The sequence below is a fragment of the Bombyx mandarina genome, chromosome A1 (genome assembly GCF_030267445.1).
Source record: "Bombyx mandarina strain Sakado chromosome A1, ASM3026744v2".
NCBI classification, from domain to species: domain Eukaryota; kingdom Metazoa; phylum Arthropoda; class Insecta; order Lepidoptera; family Bombycidae; genus Bombyx; species Bombyx mandarina.
The window spans coordinates 23,525,598-23,548,825 of record NC_143234.1 but is presented as its reverse complement, the minus strand read 5'-3'; the positions used below and the strand labels follow the sequence as shown (position 1 = coordinate 23,548,825).

Below are 23,228 nucleotides of genomic sequence, written 5' to 3'. Positions count from 1 at the left end.
CTATTTCTGCCGTGAAGCTGTAATGCGTTTCGGTTTGAAGGGTGGAGCAGCCGTTGTACTGTAAAAACTGAGACCTTAGAACACATGTCTCAAAGTGGTAGGTGGCGGCATTTACTTTGTAGATGTCTATGGACTCCGGTAACCACTTAACATCAGGTTGACCGTGAGCAATAAAAAAAAATTGTTCTAAATTTTGGTTTTTAGTACTAAAGCCTTAGATTGGGATTTTTTTAGAACTTACAACGTCAATCCTACAAATATCAAATTTGTATGTCGACTGGGAAGAACATGCCCAATTGATCGATAGTACGTCGCACATGGCAACTAATCAGTTCTTACATTTTATAGACATATAAATCAAACAAAGTAACATGAGAGATTTTATTATGAGGCTACAATTATTGGTTTAAATAAATCTTACGACTGTAATTCTTAATTGTCACTTTCTTTAAAACGGTTATCTGTCTGTGTTTAAATATTACGTCGAATAAAATAATCAAGATTTTTGTGTATTACGGTCACCTCATCCGCAGTGGCAGAACCGAATTTGATGTAATTTGAAATTGTGAAATAAAGGGGCTAACATTTAGTGTCAAACAAACAACAATTTTTTTTACGAATTAGATTAAAAACAAAACAAACCGCAGCTATTTAATTGAGATTTTTTTTAACTCGATTACTTTATTACTCGGTTTGCTTGGGTACTTATTTATAGTATAATTAAAACTACTTTTGCGCTGTAGCCTCTGGTTTGTTTAAACTAATCACGTATACATTTTTTTTAGATTTATATCCAATCGGGTGATTAATTAAAAACATTGTTTTGATGAAAATAGATTATTTCTTCCAAAAATCACTCAAAATCACGTAGCGGGTACGATTATAGAATATAATAATAAGAACGGAAACTAAATACAATGCATAATTATGAAGGTTTGCAATTGAAAACAAGTAAAGAAATACATTATATTACACAAGTAATATAATATTCTAAAGATGTTTATTCTCAAGAACCTGTGCCTTTGTTTTATGAAATACCCATCAAAATAAAGAAATAAAGGCCAAATCCTTGGTATTATAATTTCCATATTTGTCTTTCAATTTTATAAAAATAAATGTGTTTTACATTGAATGTTAAAATGTTTCTGTATTAAAAATCTATCATCAGAATTATGTTCAAAACATCGTTATAGAAATATAATGCATAGTTTTGGTTTCTCATAGCAATAAGTGTGAGAACGGAACACAAGGAGGAAACGTTTAATAGGAGCGCAACTGCCAGCGAAGCGGCGCGAGGCGATGGACGAGTCTAGTACTCCGATAGTTGAGATATATTGCGCCGGAAGGCATATATGTATATACGTAAGGGACGTCGAGGGGCGCCTAGACTAAAGGCGAGAAGAACCGATCAATGAACTATATACGGTCAATTGTTACATGGTTCAGATGCAATGATCAAAAGTATCGTGAAACGCAAATAAGCTTTTTAATTAAGATGTTTTTCAGCCAGGTCAATAATATACCCGTAAAAGGTATAAGGCATATTTTAAAAATGAATCCTCAACCCTCTTTATGGGCCCAATCAAAGAAACGGTGGGCAGGGATTCCATTCCATCAAAGGCCTTTCAATATAGACTGCTTGCGCTCTAATTTTTTTTAAAGGGGAAACGATTTATCCTTGATCCTAGTTTCGGCACGACATCGGAACGATATGACATACCAACAGTAGTTTGAATTAACAAATTTATTGTAAAATTTGATTTAACCACTAAACTAAATGAAGGGACAGCTGTTGCAGATCAGATGCACAATTAAATTTTGATTTAAACTAACCTACCACACACACTCAACAACACTGTTTTATTTTTTATGAAATGATCGTAAATTTTATTTAATCTAAAAACCCACCGTCAACATAAAGCAAATGTTCGAAACTGATTCTGAAAAGAATTAGATTGCTAGATGAAACAGGCATGAATACAGAAACAAGATTCACAATCTCAACACCTATAAAGCCCAAACACGGGTCCGAATACGGGTCCTGTAATCCATTAAGCAGGTACCGATTTCTGTAATGAAGACTACATGACCGGTGAACTTACTTGAAAAGACTTTCTTGAAAATGGTTCACTTCAAGTACTGCTACAGGACATATTGTAATGGTTTACACAAACAACTACAAAATACAGACGCGCCTCTGTCTATTTAGTTAATCGAAACATCAACATCGCACACGGGAAGCTTAGACATTTGAAGACATACATGATAATTTCATGCTTAATAGTCCCGAGCTAGAATTGTCGGCGACGCTTTCACACGCTCGAGACAAGAACGAGTTCGCTCATGTCCCTTGAAGTGGACATCAAGAAAGACATTGATTTGGCGGGTAGAAGGTCACTAACAACCCGACCAGATAAATAACAAGTTCAGTTCCAATAACAGATATTTGAATATTTTCAGCGTGGGCAAGTTGAACCTCGTGGACCTGGCGGGAAGCGAGCGGCAGTCCAAAACGGGCGCCTCCGCGGACAGACTGCGCGAGGCTTCCCGCATCAACCAGGCCCTCTCCTCCCTGGGAAACGTCATCTCCGCGCTCGCAGAGAACAGCCCCCACGTGCCGTACAGGTACGCATCCCTGCAATTAAATGTCGTTTTTCATGAACGGTCGACTCGGTGATTGTGTGGAAGGTACAGAATATTGAAGTATCTGTGTGTGCGCAGGGACTCGAAGCTGACTCGGATTCTGCAGGACTCGCTGGGCGGCAACAGCAAGACCATAATGATCGCGAACATCGGGCCCGCCTCCTACAACTACGACGAGACCGTCACCACGCTGCGGTACGCGCACCGCGCCAAAGGTACCGAGACTTATCCTATTCAATATTATCTATAATTTCCAAAGAAAACAAATAGACGAATGCAGTTAAATTACTTATTTTCTCTTATATGAGGCCGTCAGCGCAAAAGTGGCCTAAGCTTACCATAATTATTATGGAGCAATGAAGTTTAAGTTTTCATGAATTTGAATTTGAGTAGGCATAAAAACAATACGCGCAAAAATGTTTACAAAGTCATCTGTTATCTATGGGTGAACCTATGGATGGGCCGGTTTTGCATCAAAATATACTATTTTTAAATAAATTGCAATATAACTAGTCAGGTCATAAGTATTGTCACACAGTAAAAACTTTTCTTTTAGAATGCTGGCCACAAAAAAGTTTATTGAATTGGAATTTCGAATTGTTCATGAAAATAAAAATGTATACTTTTAGAATTTTATTCATTTTTAAATATGGAGTGGACGCTTAAAGAAGACCGTGTTGCAGTTATTGCGTTGCATCGTTGCGGTTACGGGCCAATTCAAATTTTTAACATACTGAAAAATTTGAATATAACTAAAAGATTCGTTTATCGTACCATCAAACGATACAATGAAGACTCTAGTGTAGATGCAGGTCAAGAAGTGGTCGCCCTCGGTCTGTTAGGGCTCCAGCAGTGATAAAAGCTGTGAAGGCGCGAATTCAAAGAAATCCCAAACGTAAGCAGAAACTGTTGGCCCTTCAGATGGGGTTAAGCAGAACCACGGTGAAAAGGGTGTTAAATGAAGACTTAGGGCTTCGGGCATATCGAAGAAAAATAGGACATCGTTTGAATGCTCGTCTAATGGACCTGAGACTGAAGTGATGCCGCGCTTTGTTGAAGCGGTACGCGGGAAAAAAATATCGGGAAATTCTTTTTTCGGATGAAAAAATTTTTACCGTAGAAGAGAGCTACAACAAACAAAATCATAAGGTGTACGCACACAGTAGTGAAGAAGCGAGCAACCGTATTCCGCGTGTCCAACGAGGTCATTTTCCATCCTCGCTCATGGTATGGTTGGGAGTTTCTTATTGGGGCTTAACAGAGGTACATTTTTGTGAGAAAGGTGTAAAAACGAATGCAGTTGTGTATCAAAATACAGTCCTGACGAACCTTGTGGAACCTGTTTCTCATACCATGTTCAATAACAGGCACTGGGTATTCCAACAAGATTCGGCGCCAGCTCATAGAGCGAAGAGCACACAAGACTGGCTGGCGGCGCGTGAAATCGACTTCATCCGGCACGAAGACTGGCCCTCCTCCAGTCCAGATTTGAATCCGTTAGACTACAAGATATGACAACACTTGGAGGAAAAGGCGTGCTCAAAGCCTCATCCCAATTTGGAGTCACTCAAGACATCCTTGATTAAGGCAGCCGCCGATATTGACATGGACATCGTTCGTGCTGCGATAGACTGGCCGCGCAGATTGAAGGCCTGTATTCAAAATCACGGAGGTCATTTTGAATAAACTTTAGTGTCATAAGAATCTATGTTTTGTTAAGTTCATTTTGGTATATGAATGGTTACATAATGAATAAACTTGTTTCAATTATTTTACATTAAACATGTGACAGAATTTATGACCTGACTAGGTACATAATTATAAGCATGATTATGATAAATTGTGGGTTAGGCCACTTTTGCGCTGACGGCCTCGTATATAGCCGAACAAATTTTGTAACCGCTACCCTCGGAGCTGAGGACCCTAACATGACACTGGACTGCACCCATTTCAGCGATAAAGAACAAGCCCGTCCGCAACGAGGACCCGAAGGACGCCAAGCTGCGCGAGTACCAGGCCGAGATCGAGCGACTCCGCGCGCTCATCGAGCAGAGGAAGCTCATCGAGAAGCGGCCCAGGAAGCCGCGCCCCGCCAGGCCGCACCCCGACAACGGTAAGTGGGGCGCCGACTCTGTCTCTATCTGTTCCCATCGGGCGCCGCGATGCAGGTATCGGCCGGAGCACCCGCGGGCCCGTGCATTTGCGACAACCAGAAGGTGAGAATTTACGTTGTAGATGTCAATGTTGATGTTAAATTTTATAACTTTATAGTTCTTCATTTCTGTCACCGCTGTTTTATTGACATTCTACATTAACCCGAACTGACTGCCAAACAGCGCAAGCGCGGGAACAGCTGACGTTAAAAAGAGTCTGCCATCTTTACACATGCCGTATTTATTACAATTATTATTTCAGCAGCGGAAGACGACACGCTCAGTATAGAGAACGAGAACATTCTAGCGGAATCTACGATAGAACAAGAAAAAGTAAAGACTGAAGAATTGGAGCAACAGATCCGATCGCTGGAGGACCGGCTCGTGCAGGGCGGTGCGGGGAAGGACCTCATCAACAACCTCAACGAGAGCCAAATTATACTAGAGCAGAGGAACCTCGAGATCGCGGAGAGGAAGAACAGAGAGGTGGAGATGCAGCAGAAGATAGAGCTGGAGGAGGAGACCGCCGCCATCGTCACCAACACGTTCGCGACCCTGCAGCAAGAGGTCGACCACAAGACGCAGAGGTCAGTGGACCGCTCGCCGCCCCCACAGCCGACTTACTGGGCGCGGCAATCTTTACTTCTTTATTTCTCAACTCTCCGTCAAATTATATCGGTCCACCCGAAGCGCTTCTGCAACCGGCATGTTTCTACTTAAGCATATTTACAAAAACATTCAATAAGAAACTATTTGAAATAACTGATCCGACTGCGATACATTCTTTTTTTTGTATGTAGTTAAAATGTAACTCTGCGAATATATTGTCGGGTGAGTACACGCGGCGCGGGTTGTCGCAGGTTGAAGAAGTGCCTGTCGAAGTACGCGGGGCTGCGCGAGGAGATGGTGGAGCAGCGCGAGGCGCACGACGCGGAGCGGCGCGAGCGGGAGGCGCTGCAGGCCGCGCTGGTGGGGGCGCTGCGCCGCCGCCTGCTGCTCGCCGACAGCTTCGTGCCGCTGGCCGGCCGCCCCGCCGCGCTGCGGGCGCGCTACGACGACGACCGCGACGTGTGGGACCTCGCCCCCCCCGCGCCCCTGGAGCCGCTGCTCGAGCGGCCCCGCGCCCGCCCTCGCGCCCCCCCGCGCGCGCTGCTGGCGCTCGCCCCCCTGCCGCTGCCGCCCACCACGCGCCTCTACGTGCCGCCGCAGGTTCGTACATACCGCCCACTAATCAGCTGTGTAGCGGCTGCCCCACCTTACTGCGTTTATAGACGTATTGTAGACGTTTGGAACACTGCGGTATTCGCAGCGGCGGACGACTACAATAAATCAACAACTAATCTGTATAATCTAATGTTTTGTGTTATCTAGTAAATATATTTGTTAACATTTATATTATTTAATTTAAATATATTTTATTTACATAGGTATATTTATTTGCCCACGAATAATTAAGATGATACGTTAATTATTAAACATATATTAAAAAAAACAATTTTAATGAGAATTTAATTAAATATAAATTTCTCAATGTAATGAACGTAAAAAAAAAAAATTTCTTCCTCAGAACGCTCCGTCCGCAGTTGCAGTTCGCAGGGAACCGGAGCCGGAGAGCACTGCGGGGGCGGGGGGCGGCGGGCGGGCGCGGCGGTCGGGGCGGCCCTCTCGCGCCGAGCCCCGCGCCGCACCGCGGCCCCCCGCACCCCGCCCCGCCCCCCGTCTTGGGACCGCCGGGGTGCGGTAGGCGGGACTAAGCCTCTAACTACTCATGTACAACAATCGGTTTCTGAATTAAGTGTGAGAAATGCCCATCCCAGCCACTGTGTACTCTTGTGTAACTTAACAAAATGTTCGTACATTTTTACACAATAAGTGGCTCTTACTCATTAATACAACAAAATTTAATTATAACCAAGAGCTTTCTCATTACAGAAATTGTTTGTGTACGTACAAAAATAATTATTGTATCATAAAAATTTTGGACCGATGTTGAAAAGTCTGATTCACTTGTGTTATAAATATAAACTGATACATTATAAAACTGAAATAAATCTAAAGTGGTAAATTATGAATTAAATTAAGGTATAAATTACATTACTTACAAGTAATGAAATTTATATTAATTCAATTTCGACTTTAGAGATTGAACATTCAATGTGTTAAATATTTTAGGTATTAAGATTTATATTTGTCAAAATAAAACGGATCACTGAAGGTAATCCGTTTTCGTTGCGATTCGTTCTCCTAAGTCTACCGATGATATGTTTGTATCAGTCATGAACCTATTGAGGCCACCGAATATCACTAGCACTTCTCAAACAATATTCATAAAATGGGTTTTGTGATATGATGTTCGTGTCACAAGCCAATAAATTAATCCAGTTTCACTAGAAGAAATAAAAGTATATAATTATATGTTGCAAATTTCAAGATTAATCAAAGGTATTGTTTTGCTTTCCTTATGGAAGTTTTATCACTTGCATTGCACTTGAGCGGCAAGAATGCTGTTATTTAAGTTAAAGATACTATATAATATTCATTAAATTATATCCTTGCTTTTTATAGCACAATGGTCACAAAGCAGACATGAGATGGGGATGGATAACTTTTGATGATCTCATTTAAGTTAATTTCCAGTATTTAGAACAGCAAATATGCTTTCTGTATTATTTATTTCAATTTACAGTTCATAAAATTATCTATTCCAATGAAATTTATGTGTGTGTCCATTCACAATAAACTCTTAATTCTTAGGTCTCAATGAGTGAGGTCCTGTGACAGCTGAAAACATTCTTTTTTTTAAACCGAATTTTTGTTTTAGTCAATTTTAGGTTGTCATATTGTTTTTAAATATTATTTTACTTGTTATTGTTTTATTGTAATAGTTTTATTTTGAGCTTCAATTGTTGAGTGTTTATTGGAGCAAGTGATATTAGATAATTTACTATAATAAAATTTGTACTAACATAACGATTGCATAATGTAATTGTGTTTTTCTTTGTCTTACGTTTCTGATATCTGCTACAATTGTGCAATCGGCAATGTTTTAGCATTATTTTATAAATTTGTATTAAGGTATATACTGAACTCTCTTATAAATCATGATGTTTCCAAAGTATGTAATCCAAAATGGTTACATTATAAATGTTCAAACATGTTACCAAAGACAACTCATTCCACTGTTAACATGCATCCTTTTGCGATCATCAAAAATTTCAGTTCCAATTTTTCTAGATGCAGTTTCTAGTCATTGTTTCTTGTAAACAAAAAATTGTAAATATAATTTAGGTACCTATTTAAATAGAGGAGTTGAGTGTAGACATCTAAATATTCGCACAACACTTATTGATTACATTAAGCTTTTAAAGAATATATTATTTTAAATATACGAGATACCAGTTTAAAAGTAACGATTTGACAACTATAGTTTTACTCTACTAAAAGTAATGAGGTTTTAAAAATGTATTTATTTTTTAGAAATCAAATAAAGCCATTTGTAACTTATTTTATGCAGTAACTAGGTGATGTGCTGTTCGGTATTTATTGGCTTTATTTTAGGAATATTCAAATTGAGAATGAAGCTGAGAATTATGTGATATGTTATTTGGAAACTGCTAGTCAGCTGTGCTGCGTACACGCTTATACCTACTCACTAAATAAATATTTTAAATTGTTATTGCTGTTTTTTTATTTTCCCTTCAAAATTTATAATAACATAGACTAAAAATATTTTAACCTCTACTTATTCCAAATATGATATATTTTAGAATACATTTAAACCAAATGTGTGTATATAAAAACGACTCACAATCTACGAATTGACGAGTAGTAGGTTTCATTTTTCCAACTGGAAAGGTGAAAGTATCAAATCCCAAGTATTCCATCATACAGCCTAATCTTTTGTTTCTATTCGCTTTCATGAAAAATGAAATGAAGTTGATTAATTTGAGACATTAATCAATTGAGGTTTAAATGAAATGAGGAGATATGTCATGAAATATATGGTGTCAGTAAAATTATGGTTACCTATTTACGAAAACTTTTTGAGTGGACTATTTCAAAGATCTTGAGAAGCTACGTCCAGCGGCTTTGTTAGATTTTCCCACATTTGTACACTTTCACATATACTAAGCAATTAATAAACCTCCGCTATTACACATTTAAACCTAAAGCAACACCAAATTAACAAAATAAATCAATTCACGCAATTTCGCTCCTTGGGTTCTCACCAAAAAGTCAATATTTTGATATTTACGAACCATCAGAATTAACCGTTGAAGATGAGAAAAACATTCAAAATTTATTAATTCAAAGCTAACCGTTTTTTATTTACCATTGGTTATTGGACTTTTAAGCTTAAGGCTTTACGGATACAATTGGATATTAACCCATTATTAATCATTATTTATGTTTCGGCAAAGATGGTTTTTTTTATTTTTTTTATGGAAAATGTATGTCCATTTCCAACTAGTAGATTGAAATCAAAGCATATATGACATAACATGTCGATAATCATTATTTTCATCTTGACTTTTGTGTGAGCAAACGTAGATTGCAATCCGAATAGTCCATAATATATTTTTTTTTATTTATTTTTTATTGCTTAGATGGGTGGACGAGCTCACACCACCTGATGTTAAGTGGTTACTGGAGCCCATAGACATCCACAACGTAAATGCGCCACCCACCTTGAGATACAAGTTCTAAGGTCTCAAGTATAGTAACGACGGCTGCTCCACCCTTCAAACCGAAACGCATTACTGCTTCACGGCAGAAATAGGCAGGGTGGTGGTACCCACCCGCGCGGACTCACAAGAGGTCCTACCACCAGTAATTACGCAAATTATAATTTTGCGGGTTTCATTTTTATTACACGATGTTATTCCTTCACCGTGGAAGTCAATCGTGAACATTTGTTGAGTACGTATTTCATTTGAAAAATTGGTACCCGCCTGAGGGATTCGAACACCGGTGCATCGCTCAACACGAATGCACCGGACGTCTTATCCGTTAGGCCACGACGACTACTATCTGGTACTGTAAATGATTTACAACATCGTAGACTCGATAAAAACGTTCCCATTTTTATAATTCATTTTGTTGGAACGAAGTTCCTTATCGCGCGTTGTGAAAGGGGGCTAGACGGAAAAAATTCTTACGAAAAGTTGTCACGACACTTTTTAGATCCGTCATTCTGACCAATCAACGTGTAGGCGTTTATCGCGTGACATTGCTCGTATCCGATTGGTCCGCGTAATGAGTACAGTTTCTCGAGATAGCGTTTCAACAATAGTAATTTAGTTCATAGTATTGTTTTTTTCTTCTTCATAATGCCATAATTTATTATTATAACTTAAAAAAAAAATTACAATTCCTTCACTAATTAATCGAAAGGAACTTCGTTCCATCCGGGTGTCCCTTGACACCTCTGAAGTTTTTTTTAATGCTGAGTACTCAATTACGACAAGTAATTAATTTTGTTGTACTTACAACGAACGCAGTAAATACTAAAAAATTATTGCGGATTATAATCGAAAATTAAAAGATTAAGAGATAGGCTGAAAGTCAAGTAACCAATAAAATGCGACTAATTTAAAATTACCAAATATTAACTTTGTCTTTCCAACCCTAGTATCTTTGTTGAGATTTGCGATGCACATATTAATTTATTATAACTCACATTTTGAATCAGTGCACACTTTATTTTTTAGAGCTTACTTTCGAACGAAGAACTTTCAAACAGCCAAAATGTATGAATCAAATAATTTTTTAAGTTAATTGATTAATAAACTTGATAATTTAAATTTCAATATAATTATAGCAAATGAGATATAGATTTAATAAGTTGGTAGCGCACTATTCCCAGGAAAGCAACCTATCATTTTAAGTCCATTTGGCTTGTTGTTCTGTTTAGAGATGCTACTTTTTCAAATACATGGGAATTTCCACCAATATTAAGGGGTTCGGCTGTCATACATACAAAGAATAAAAAATCTTAAAATCTCATAGCTGTATCACCTATCCAGTAATATGATTATAAAGATCGTCAAATTCAGTCAGCTAATGAAATTTAATGAAAAGTAAATCGTGATCAGGAACAACATTAACTTCATTTTCCGTCGAAAGTGATTAACTCGACTTTAATTCGTTCAAAAGATCATTATTTCACAGCATATTTTTTAACTCCGGTTGTAATTTTTTTAATTCGGTTAATGGCCTGGATTTTTAGACTTTTAAGTCAGTGGGCTTGTTTAATTTTTGAACGGAAAATAGTGTTGTACCATATATCGATTTTGATTGATGAAACTATACTGTTACTATTACTGGTTAAAAATCAAAACCACTGAATGCTGCAATGCAATGCTAATTAGATTGCTGCTAATAGCATGATAAAGCTTAGTTCTGCCCCTGGTATTGTTGAAATCCATGGGTGACGGTAACCACTCACCATCAGGTGGGCCGTATGCTCGTCTGCCTGTATGCCTACAAGGGTAATAAAAAAAAGCTGGCACAATATCTCAAATTAAATTTATTGTTTCCACAACATTAGTGGGCTATATCTGGGCTCAGCTGAACTTAATCGGTGATCGAGAAGCATAAAAATCATAAAGTGAAGTTTGACACCCACCTCGAAATGCGAGGATAAAGTTTTAATTTATTGTATAGCAGCTGCTTAACCCGTCAAAGGTATGCCTGCAGTTACAGCAGCAACAGGCAGGACGACCATAAAAAAAAAAAAAAAAAAAAAAAAAAAAGGACGACCATACCTACTCATTCGGACTAACAATACAAAGACAAAACAAAAGAATGGAGTATTTTATTTCATCCCCTCGGAGTAGAAAATCTTATGGAAGTACATTATCCGCTCTTTCCGAGTACTATCTCTATTAATTGTGAGTACACACATTTTTATTACATTACACTTTTGGCTGCAGCAGTAAAGGTTAGATATTAGTTTGATACCACGATGAAAAAGTAGTATTCTCGACCGATTTTCTAATTTGAATTACTACCTACCTGCTTATTTCTACTCTGTTTTTCTAGCCACACGCCAACCATTCTATAGAAGCAATGATGTCAGGCGGGTTGCGAATAAATGAAATGAAATTACTTCATATGGCATAGGTACTTTTCCAACTTAATTTAATAAAAGGCGTTTGGAGCCCTGCGCGTCCAATATAACAACGGCTTCAGGGGGCTGGGGCTGTCTTGGTACTGTAGCGCGTCGACGATGTTCGCGGAGGCTCACATAGATGGCTTTTACGCGATCATTCGTAGGCGTGTGGCCTCCGTGTGGAGCCGGCTCCGGGACGGCCCGAACAGCCTCCTGGCCGCGATAGAGAGTCGCTATTGCTACCCTATACTGAGGCACTGGAATGAAGTCCATGTTAGCTCAAGACCAGCCATGGTCAATGTAAAATAAATAAAATGTACTGGTTTTTTTTTAAGAAAGATTTTGTATTACTATCACTTCATAAGGAATTTAATTCTGAAATGAAAATTTATTATTTTCAAGGTGTGTGGCGCATTTACGTTGTAGATGTCTATGGGTTCCAGTAACCACTTAACATCAGGTGGGCTGTGAGCTCGTCCACACATGTAGGCAATAAAAAAAAATTATTGTTATTAATAAAAATACTACAAGAAAAATAATTATAGCCTAATACGTTCATTTGAGATGTTTTTGATAAAACGAACCGTAAAATAAGATTTTTTTCTTCAGAGAAAGTTGACCTTCATATTTTTCCTTCATATTTTTGTTTTGTATAAATATTTTCCAAAAATTTCGGACGATTTTCCTTGTTGGAAAGCCTCCTCAAGCGCCAGAACATCCGTGATCCAGCGATTTTCGTATATTTTTTTTTATTTGAGTTTTTTACTGATGTTAATAGTTAATAGTTAGACGATTTATAATCAGTTCTTAAAAAACGAATAGAGTGAGGGTATTTCTACCACAATCGGATGATGGAGAAATGCTCAAAAGCCTCGACAAAATTTGTTGAAAATCAACCCCCCGATAGCAAGTGTTCTGGAAGCATATCATATTGTTCATAACAACATGCTTCTACTCAACCGTTACATTTGAATGAAACGTATTTTGTCGATTTATTTGAAAGGATAACTTGGACATCACTATTTCAGTGTTCTCCAACCGTCGTTCAAATTCAAAAGTCTTTTTGCTTTGTTCCGTTAATAAAATGTGTGAAATAGTTATAACTGGCAAATAGTTCTCGAGAATGTCTGAAAAATTAAAGGATTTTCAAGTTTTAGATGTCTTCTGCGGCGGTACGTTCTATAAAGTGAGACACAAGGTCACCAACAACATTTTCGCGTGGAAGGCGTACGACTGTTCCGCGTTCAGTGATGAACAAATACAAAACGTAGTAAATGAAGTTAAAATTATAAGCAAAGTGTTATCCGCTAACCTCATACGATATTACGATACCATACTGCATTCTCCATCCAAGACGTTGTACTTTGTCCTTGAATATAATTCGTGGCGTAATGTTCAAGAATTGATCGAGGAATGCAAGGCCACAGACAAGCACATAGAGGAAAGCTTTATTTGGCGTCTCCTGCACGAGTTGGCTCGAGTTTATAAATCGGTAGAAGAGGTGAACACTGTTGTGTTGCAGAAATGCCTAACGCCAGAATCAGTCTTTGTGAGCGAAAATGGAGAACTTCGCATCAACTGTTTCAATTTGACCGCTACAGGCTCTACTTCAGACGTGATGCGCCAAGTTGGCGATTTAATTCACACAATATGCTACACTCCTAACGCCTGTGACAAGATAAAGGAATTTCATTATAGTGACGATCTTAGGGACGTCATAAGCTTCCTCATAGAAGACAGGGACTCCATTCTACGACCTGATGTTGTGCTATATCATCCCACAGTGCTGGCCAATTTAGGAACTCTGCCTAATCCCACACAAATGGGTCAGATATTGGTGTCAAAAGAATTTCCACAAGTATCCTCTGAAGTAAACAAATGTGACTCTGAAAAAGCCATAGAGTTAGGCAGGGCTGTAGAGCCTTTACCTAGGACTGTGTTCAATGTAACAGATAGTCCGATTTATTCTAACATCAACATCAAACATAACTTTGGCTCCGAAATTCAGGAAACACATATTGATAGGAATTCTCTATCACCTAATCTTGCTGCATTGGCTTTGGAGCTCCCTGGATATGTCCCTCGCATTAGAAAACCATTTACTTCAGCTATCACAGCCTACAACTGCCCACAGAAAATATCAGAAGAGACACTGAGTCAGCAATGGATGTCACGTCTGATGGCTCTGCGTGAGCGTGAGGAGTCACTTAATAAGAGAGAAAAAGACATCATAGCCAAAGAAATTATCAACAGTCCAAGCACTCAGATAATACCACTGAATAACTCAAATGAACTTCTGTTTGAAGATAACAGTAATGGGATAACTCTGCCTCCACTGATAACACACTTCAAAGATAACAGTAGGGATATTGGACCTCGCCAGCGACGCCGACGGGCATCATCAGTGCGTTCAAGAGGGCGCAGGAAGAGCTATGGGTATGAAGACCTTGATAGCTCACTGTCTGCTGATACAGGAGATAACAGCATGATTGTGACCAGTACAAAGTTCACTAAAGATAATATGCCCCGACGCAACATCTTTCCAGATGTATCTAACAAGCATGTTCACTTTACATCTAATCCATTTGTGGAGAGTGATGAGAGTGTTACTCTGACTTATTATGAGCTGGAGAATGCTGACAAATCTTATGGCAACAGTAAAGTAACAACAGACATTACAAAGTTCAAGTATTTGGATCCAATAAAATTAAGCACAGAAAAAAGAGCTTCCAAGAACTGTAGTCACTCTTCTCCTTCGAAGCAGGCAAAAGTGACCAAGAACATGTTAAGCAATAACATGCATGTCACTAACAGCATTAAAAAAACACCATCCAAGACTAGTTTAAGTTCAATGTGCTCTACCTCTTCAAGATTCTCTACAGTACACAATCAGTGGAGTGTTGATTCTATGAGTGTGAGTTGTGTATCAGATAAGTATAGGAACTCAAATCAATACCCACAAACTCCAACAGCACAACCTGATTTGAAGAAGTCTAAAACTCGTAAGTCATTACTGAACTTCAAAACTCCGTTTAAATTTAGAACTACAACTAAAATTTAGTTGGTAATATAATTGATATTTTATGGTGAAGGTGATTACAACATTTAATTATAGACATCTTATGTAGTTGGCAACTATTTGTAATAGTATATATTAAGTACTACATCATTGGAGCATTATAATTTTGATCTCTAAATTATGTATGAATAAATTAGATTTTTAAATGTCTTTTAGCTTTTAAATTTGGTTGTGGTTATAGTTCATAAGCAATATTAATAGTTTAGTAATGTTTCAGTGCTTTTCTTGGTATGAATTACCATATTAATCTAGAATATTTGTATATTTCTTAAAACGGACACAAACCCACCCTAATCTTAGAATTATAAGAGAGTTATTGTTTATACAATACATATAAGTTTATATAAGGATTAAATAGAGTTATTAGTAATTAAGGAACATTATCACATAGGATATTTGCATAGGTAAATGAAAAATATGATTATAAAACTATAATAATAAATTTGTAAAGCGTAAGGCCTAATCAAAGCATAGTAATATGAACTTGGGAACATAATATTCAACCTAGGCTGGCCATATTATTGTGTAAGTTTTTAGTCTTTTGTCTTCCATTTAAATTTGTGATTTAAAAATGACTTGTGTTGCCATATATATTTTAAAACTCTATGAGAAATAATTATATACAGTAGGAGAGTTTAATATAGGAATAAATAATAGAACTAAACATAGTAATCAAGTGTTTTATTTGAAACGTAACTCACTGCACAATTTATTTATTTATCACTATTATAGCCCGTTTGAAAGACTACTTCTTCCTGTTTAATGCCTTGTCAGCACCTTCTACAAATTTTTTTGGCAGTCCATATTTTTCGATCAGTAGTTTAGCAACAAAATGTGTCTGGAAAATAATTGAAATAATCAAAGAAGAAAGTAATATGCATTGATTTCAAAATAGGTACGATAGGATAAACAATGATAGAGAGAAAAAATATAGTTTACCGACTTACTAAAATAGATGACCAAATGCATAACAAAAGGTAAGGATGATTTGTTTGTGGTCCAAAGTATACAGGGCGTTACAAAACTACCCGTAAAGCCGAAAGGAGATTAAATGGGGCTTTGATGACCTGTCCATTCCCAATATTTAAGAACCGCAGTAACAACAAAAAAAATTATTTTCACTGATGTGCAACCCCTATTTCAGTAAAATTAAAGACTAAACTATGCAGAATGTACCTACATTTCTACCTACCTAAATCACGTAATGGGAAAACTTTGAGAAAACTTTTGACATGTACGAGAAGTACTTGAGTAATGATAATGACATCCTTGTATTAAGGTAGCAAACATTTATGAATGAAAAATAGAAAAACTATTAAAGTACATACATCGACAATTATAAGGTAAAATGGGTACGTAGGCCTTTCTGTTAAATAATCTGATTCCCTGACATGACAGCTAGGGTTGACAACATTTTTGGCTTTGATAATTAATTATATTTTTTACAGGGTATTTTGTAACACGTTGTATAATGAATGTTAGTGATTATTCATCTCCTTAAATTTAGAGAGAACATCTGTTTTTACAACTGCCTATCTCACCAAGTGTTGACATAAACAAATTGAGATTGTGATGTTCTGTTTTGGGTTAAGTCTATGATTTCCAGTAACCAAAACAGGTTGATTGCCTATTTAGCATTATACAAAAAATTGCATATATATATTCTTTAGTTCATGATTTGGGAAATTCATTCTGAATTTTTAAGATTTTCTAACCCAAAGTAGTATAGTAGGTATCATGGAAGTAGACAAACGGATGTAACAATTGTAGGTAGGTTGTATATACCTGGTCTCCTTGCAGCATGAGCTGGTCGTGTTTAGCGCCAGGAGAGCGCGTGACGCCGCAGGAGGCTGCCACTCCTCGCTGACAAACTGCGCTCAGCTCCAACAGGTTGAATCCATATGCTTCCAGGTTAGACACTAGAGTCACCTGTAGGATGCAGACCGTAGTATATCATTGTCATCAATCTATAAAGTCGCTGACCGACATATTGTTTGTTCTTTGACGCTGGGATAACTTATTGAACATCGTGACGCAGGTCGGAAGAGTTTTCTGAATTAATATCTAAATATTGGTATCATTTGTTAAATTTTGACCTTTAATATACAATAATATTTTATGATCATGGCAATTTTTAAATTGCTAATAAGAATATATGTTGATACATATACCCTCAATATTATGGGATTCATTTACTGGCTGCACAAGTAGGTTTAACCAAAAAGTGACAATATTTGAGTTTAAGAATAGGATAGCAGGGTTACCGAACTTTGGGGTGCCGTTTACTTGGTGGAGTCTACAGGGTTTGGTAGCCACTTTGCTCCATGTGGGCTTTGAGCTTGTCTTAATAAAAGTACGAGTTTAAAAAGTCCTAAGTGGTAGGTGGCTCCTGCCTCGTGTGCGAGGGCTGGTGGTGAGCAATGATGTAGACTTGACCTTTTTGTTTCCGCTGCGGCTGGCGACCTGCATGGTGACGGGCTCGAGGCGGCTCCTGGACAGCCTCAGCTCTCCGTCGGCGAACTGTATCTCAGTACTCGGAGTCATTTTCTTCAGCACACCCGACATCAGCTCCTCCCACGTTATGTGTTCCTGGCGCCATTAAAGTATGTCATTAATTTTAGTTAAGTCCATACATACATAGTACATACTTTTTTTTCTGAATCATTTAACTAAATTTAACAAAACTTTGTGTATTTACATTTCACTACAGAGTGAAATGTAAATACACAAAGTTTTAAAATTGTTGCAACGTTTAGTACAAGCTACACATATATAAGTCATCCATCAGTTTTGAGGAACGGTCCACATCCTCTGAAGTATATGCAACAAAGACGCTATGACCTGGGTGCAGATATAGAAGGGTGACAACTGAAGGACCTAATTTTTGAACACTCAATGTTAACGAATAGCAATACCCCGGGCTGCCGACCCAACACTGTGGCCAGCGTGAGGTCGAGGCGGACGGCGCTCTGCCCCGGGACAGCGAGCCCCGCGGACCTCACGTGCCCCGTCAGGGTCGCGCGGACGTCCGCGGGTGTCAGCGCGGTGCCCTTCCTGTACACAAAAAGGCTTTTTTTAACTTTTGGTCAGTTGTTTAATATTTAAGCATGTTGTGTGCGCTACGGACCGCGTTATTAGTAACGGCATTGCAGTCCTCCACGCGAGCCTGTGCTTTGTAAAGCGCAAGCCTCGCTCTGCTGAGGACTCTCAGCAGTTTGGAGTTCAATTCGGCTTTATCTTCCAAATGACTCCGATACTGAGCACCTCGTGACGTCGACTCCCAGAATCCCTAAACTCGCGGAAGGCTGCAGGAATTGCGGCGCTATGACAATAGGCCCTTCTTCGTAATACAAATGTCTATTATTATCCTGCCCGACAGGGGATGGATATTATAATAAAGTTGTCCCGGTGAGTGTGTCCCGGTGGTACAGGAGTGCACAGAGTGTCCCAGAAAATAGTTGTAAAGTTTAAATAGTAGAAAATATTTCCTAAAAATTCAAAGATATCAATTTGATTTTTCGAAACTTATTCACTGATTCAGTTGTACAGTACTTGAGGGGGGCGAACAGCGGCGCCACGGCCGCCGTCACGCACTGCACCTCGCGGAGCCGCGGGGGGGCGGGGCCGGCGCGGGGGGCGGGGCGGGCGGGCGCGCGGGGGGGCGGGTGCGCGCGCACGGCGGGGTGGGAGGGGGACAGCTGCACGACGGCGTCCACGCCCTTCTCCAGCTCGCAGACTCGGACCAGGCCTTCCTTGGAACAGGCCGCAGTGTTAGCTCGCAGATGTGACGCAGGGGCGCGTCGCCAGCTGCTGACACGCGACGCCTACAAAATGTACAAACTACCTTTTCCATGGCCTCTAAAAACTTCCCCATTTTCTTAAAGGATGACTTTTTGACGTCCAGCGTCCGCTCCGCCGGGCACAGAGCCATCAGATGATTTCTGCAACACGAAGAATATAATCTTTAATAACCGAGACACCGGTACAGGTTGATATTTCTGTTGAAAAATCATAAAATTAAATATTTAATCAAAGTCGAAATGATGCCATCTTTAATTTTACTATGGTTTAAGGTTCAGACCCCACTAACGCAGACTCAGTAAGTCTGCAGCAGATTGTGTGGCGTGCGAGCCCTCTGTGCACGTACCTGTAGAGCAGGTTGGTTTTGAGCGGCAGTTCGACCTTGTTCCCTTCCAGCTTGAGGAAGGACAGCATGCACCACCTCAGCAACCCGTCCATGTCGGTAGGCACATTATCTTCCTCATCGGAATCTACTGGAATGAAATTAAAATGTAATGTTAAGTGGATGTTTGAAATCACACTTAAAAAGATTGACCGAGGAGACGCTGTGGGTCGACCAACACGAAACAACACATTTTGAACTTTAATGCTAACCAGATATTGAATGTATTTATATTAACTCAAAAATATATTCAATTCATTATTTATATATATATATTTTTCTTCTATGTCAGCTTTTATGTAGTCTCTTTAATGGAGTTTTATTTTGTATTACACTTTTTACAAATTACTTTTTTAGTTCACGAAGAAATCAATGTTCATCCACCTACACGCTGGGGACAAGAGACGAAGCCAGCTATCCAGAGCTGGAGGAAGTGGAAACTATACATCACAAACTTTATAAGGGTGACAGCTTTTTATTGACCCAGGTCTCCATAGACTCTGATCTCCTAACACATTACAGGGCTGATGCAACTGTGTTTGGTGATGAGGAGTGGAAGAAAGGGAGGACACAGAAGATAACAAAGATCAAAGCGTTGGGCAGGTGCTAGTCCAGCGCCTGCAAATTTAAGGTAAGACATTTAATAATTTAAATAAACATTTTAATAATTGATGTGATTTAGCTTACTGGCTAAACAGTTTCCATCCTCTAATTGGGTAGGTGTATCAACTACTGGGTTCGGTGGTTCAGGTATCAGTTGTGGTTCGTTCGGTACAGGAGCAGGCGGCTGGCCGAGTGCAGGCCATTCCTCCTTTACAGCTGGTTGTATGCTTAACTGACAATTGATAAAGTTTGATTTGAAGTTGTCATGGCCTAAAGGATAATATGCCTGGTGCATTCATATCTTGCAGGCAGGTACCTATTCTTTAAATTAAATACATAATACAAACTCAACAAGCTTTCACGATTGAGTTCCACAGTAAAGAAATAACATAGCGTAAAAAAAATCAACACTGCAAAATTACGATGCCTTGTGACTCCGCACGGGTAGGTACCACCACCCTGCCTATTTCTGTCATGAAGCATGTCCGTCATAATGTGTTAGGGTTTGAAGGGTGGAGAAGCTGTTGTATTGTAAAAATGAAGACCTTAAAACTCATTTCTTAAAGTGATGCGGTGTTTACGTTGTAGATGTCTATGGGCTCCAGTAACCAGTTAATACCATGAGCTCGTCCACCCATCTAAGAAATAGATAAATAGATGTATGGAACCACATTTTAAAACTTCTAAGTTAATATAAAGAAATTAAACCTAGCTGTGTTTAGTATTGCCATCCTTCTTGAGCCTTAAGGTAGCTGTCTCAATTGTACATTAATTACGCAAATTATACCATTTCACATTTTTCATTTTTATTATGCAATGTTACTATTCCTTCATTGTGAAAGTGAGCTTATGTACAATATATTTCATAAGAAAATTCATTACATTTCAATAGAAAAGTTGTTACTTGCCTTTGGGATTTGAACAATCAGTGTACTTGAATAGCCACTTGTATTGAGTCATTATGAGTTATCCTTTAGGTCACAATTAATTTAGTGTAATATATCTACTTTATGTGATAAAAATTTACAGTAATTTTACAATCACCTTCTGTATATTGTTGGCCAAGTTTTGAGCTGCATTGCCACCACCATATGCAGGAGGTCCAAGCTTTGGACGTTCAAGTTTACCAAATTTTATATCTTTGCTTAAATGATCTCCAAATACATGAAGTGTCTCCATGCATACTCCACTAGAAAATAAGAAGTGAATTTGGTGTAGTTGTGTTGTTGTTGTCGATGCATCAATTTATCATATCAAGGAGATGATTTTAGTGTCCTTTTGCTTAATATGCGACAATTATCTTTGTAATTAAAGGTGTGTTAATACCAAAGTATTAGCATCAACAGTTCAATGTTGTTAATTGAACTTCAATTAAGTTTATTTTATGCAAATAGCTAAAGATGATTTTTTGTTATGACCTTTTTTCCAAATTTTAAACTTTAAATGGCTCCTGTAAACTTTCATAATTGTCGCTTAAACTAAATAGCGTTTCACTTCTCTTAATGATAGTGATCATTCCCACACATTGACAGCGATGTAAGGTTAAATTTATGTGTATATAATAGTAGCATAGTAGGCAGACTACCTAGAAGAAGACCTAATGTCTAGTGTTTACCAGGGTCCAGAATTACAATACCATCATTTTATAATTTTGATTATTTGAATAGTAGAACCAACAAAGCGAGCACTACTTTTAAATATTTGTAAATGGACACATTAAAATACATGACAAATGTCAGCTCAATTATATGTACCAATGATAATGCAAATAGTTATAATTAAAATAAAAAAGCGAAATATTAATTAAATGAATGAATTATAAGGTTTAGACTAACACAATATCATATAAACACCTAACAAATATCTGATTAGAAGAGATTACTAAAGAAAAACAATTAAATACAATTTAACTTGATTTGTTAATTTTCATTACTATATAGTTCATTTAGCAATATAGTCAGTCAATGTCAGAGTAACTTACGCAGTTCTCAGTAGCATGTCTCCGCTGGAAAGAATAGCTCGACCAACAATAACTGTGGCAGAATTATTACTAGTATGTGCTGCAATTAATTCACCTTTACAAAACTGTGGGAAACCTGTACCTCCTGCTGGTAGTTCTACTCCTGGGAGGTATAGAGGAGCTCCACCTTGGACCTGGAAAATTAATTCAGTTTAAAGCAGCTTTTAAAATATGTGTATTATTTTTCAATTTACCTTTGGAAAGACCGGTGTATGTATAATGATATGTGGGACCATCTCAGGAGCTTGCCAGAGCGCGCACACCGTCGGGACCAACCCTTCTGCTACTTCCATTATAATTGGCACCCCGTCTATCACGTACACATTTACAATGTCTCCAGAGGACAACACCAATTTCATGCAAATGCCTATCGATTTGGCGGGTACCAGCTGCTTCACTTTCTCTTCAGTTATTGTCGGAAACTCATGAATGATCCTTTGCGCTAACTGTTTCCTAAAATAGAAATAAAAAAGAAGTACATTAAGAATATTTATTTACAAGCTTTGTTTAAAATTTAGTATTTTGCAAAGGGAATAATGGTGTATTGTACTTTTCTGAATTCTTTAACGTGTTATTGGATTTCAACTTATACGGTTTTGCGAACATTTCGATTTTTCGTTAGGACATTAAATTATGGAATATTTGTGAGTTTCCGTGGAAATTTTTAGGTCTCGTATATTTTCGCGGCGTTCAAACTGTGATGGACTGTGATGAGTGATGGGAAATAATGACGGATGACAGTTGGTTGATCACATATGTTGTAAATCTGTCACTGTCTGGACCTAATAATATGTCAAATGTCATGCGCTTCAATTTCGTTCATGCCATAGTTCATGCGCGACCATTTAAAATTTAATACCTACACAAGACGAAATCGTAACTTCGGCCTCCACGGTTATTGTTAAAGTGGTAACAGTAGAAGTGTCTATTGATTATTTATCTTTCTTCTTCTTCTGGTCGTTCCCTCAATTCTGATGATCGTGACTGTATGTCAATCTTCTCCACTCGGTTCGGTTCTGCGCCCTACGTACCACTTTATACTTATTATATTATATTTATCTTTAATCAATGCTTAATCCTTATCAATCATTTTAAAAATATAGATAATGTCTAGTAAATAGAAAAGAAAGTTGTACATAATGCCTTGAGAGGCTATGTCAGCGTAACCGGGCTAGTAGGTGAGCTCACGGGGCTCAAACTGGAGGTGTTGCTAACACTGGCCCTAGCAAGAGTAGTGCTTCGCAGAATCTACCACCGGATCGGAAACGCGACCCACTGAGAACATCTGGCGACGGTGACCGGTGCTTGAGGTACCTAAAAGCACCGTTAATGGATCGGGAGGATCCGTAATGACGTGTTTAGGGCTGTAGCGACCACCAAGCATTGATCGCAACATACTTTTGTAAAGGTTGCTGTAGGTTCTGAAATTTGGG

At 38.3% G+C, this 23,228-nt stretch overlaps 4 protein-coding genes across 9 annotated transcripts in view; 2 read left to right on the top strand and 2 right to left on the bottom strand.

The window, feature by feature from the left end:
- Positions 1-8,472, top strand: part of LOC114248024 (kinesin-like protein Klp68D) — a 45,216-nt gene extending 36,744 nt beyond the window's left edge. For 2 of the 3 annotated variants that reach the window (XM_028181142.2, XM_089739258.1), the window contains 6 exons: positions 2,461-2,625; positions 2,722-2,858; positions 4,598-4,756; positions 5,059-5,383; positions 5,657-6,005; positions 6,364-8,472. In XM_028181142.2, coding sequence (XP_028036943.1) covers positions 2,461-2,625; positions 2,722-2,858; positions 4,598-4,756; positions 5,059-5,383; positions 5,657-6,005; positions 6,364-6,540 — 1,312 coding nt within the window. In that variant the 3' untranslated portion in view covers positions 6,541-8,472. The remainder of the gene's footprint in view (positions 1-2,460; positions 2,626-2,721; positions 2,859-4,597; positions 4,757-5,058; positions 5,384-5,656; positions 6,006-6,363) is intronic. The other variant, XM_089739257.1, reaches the window with a different exon arrangement.
- The window catches only part of LOC149499653 (uncharacterized), a 44,508-nt gene extending 35,445 nt beyond the window's left edge, over positions 1-9,063 (bottom strand). For 2 of the 3 annotated variants that reach the window (XR_016325586.1, XR_016325585.1), the window contains exons 1-2: positions 8,823-9,063; positions 8,605-8,709 (exon numbers count right to left, since the gene is read on the bottom strand). Coding sequence is in view for 1 of the 3 variants with exons in the window: in XM_089739263.1 (XP_089595389.1) it covers positions 8,605-8,716 (112 nt within the window). In the remaining 2 variants the exon portion in view is untranslated. The other variant, XM_089739263.1, reaches the window with a different exon arrangement.
- Positions 9,064-12,626: 3,563 nt separating this feature from the next.
- On the top strand, positions 12,627-15,661 carry LOC114248025 (uncharacterized). The gene has a single exon (XM_028181143.2). The coding sequence runs from the start codon at positions 13,034-13,036 to the stop codon at positions 14,969-14,971; it is 1,938 nt and encodes a 645-aa protein (XP_028036944.2). The 5' UTR covers positions 12,627-13,033; the 3' UTR covers positions 14,972-15,661.
- On the bottom strand, positions 15,656-22,529 carry eIF2D (eukaryotic translation initiation factor 2D). 2 transcript variants are annotated; one of them, XM_028181139.2, is made up of 12 exons: positions 22,346-22,529; positions 21,990-22,248; positions 21,757-21,929; positions 20,820-20,964; positions 19,860-20,007; positions 19,137-19,263; positions 18,834-18,930; positions 18,542-18,741; positions 17,905-18,043; positions 17,426-17,578; positions 16,775-16,918; positions 15,656-15,827 (listed from the first exon to the last, which is right to left on the bottom strand). In XM_028181139.2, exons 1-12 carry the CDS (start codon positions 22,399-22,401, stop codon positions 15,735-15,737), a joined length of 1,734 nt encoding a protein of 577 aa, XP_028036940.2. In that variant the 5' UTR covers positions 22,402-22,529; the 3' UTR covers positions 15,656-15,734. The 2 variants fall into 2 exon arrangements, with proteins under 2 accessions (XP_028036940.2, XP_028036941.2); XM_028181140.2 differs by having other exon boundaries at positions 19,137-19,260.
- Between the last annotated feature and the right edge of the window lie 699 nt (positions 22,530-23,228).

Bases quoted from the DNA above. Each gene is read 5' to 3' on its own strand.
- eIF2D (XM_028181139.2), bottom strand. From the start codon at position 22,401: ATGTTCGCAAAACCGTATAAGTTGAAATCCAATAACACGTTAAAGAAT. The intron at 20,008-20,819 runs GTGATTGTAAAA...ATCAATTGTCAG, and splicing joins TGGCCAACAATATACAGAAG to TTAAGCATACAACCAGCTGT. The intron at 17,579-17,904 runs GTATTGCTATTC...TAATGGCGCCAG, and splicing joins TGTTGGGTCGGCAGCCCGGG to GAACACATAACGTGGGAGGA.
- LOC114248025 (XM_028181143.2), top strand. From the start codon at position 13,034: ATGTCTGAAAAATTAAAGGATTTTCAAGTTTTAGATGTCTTCTGCGGC.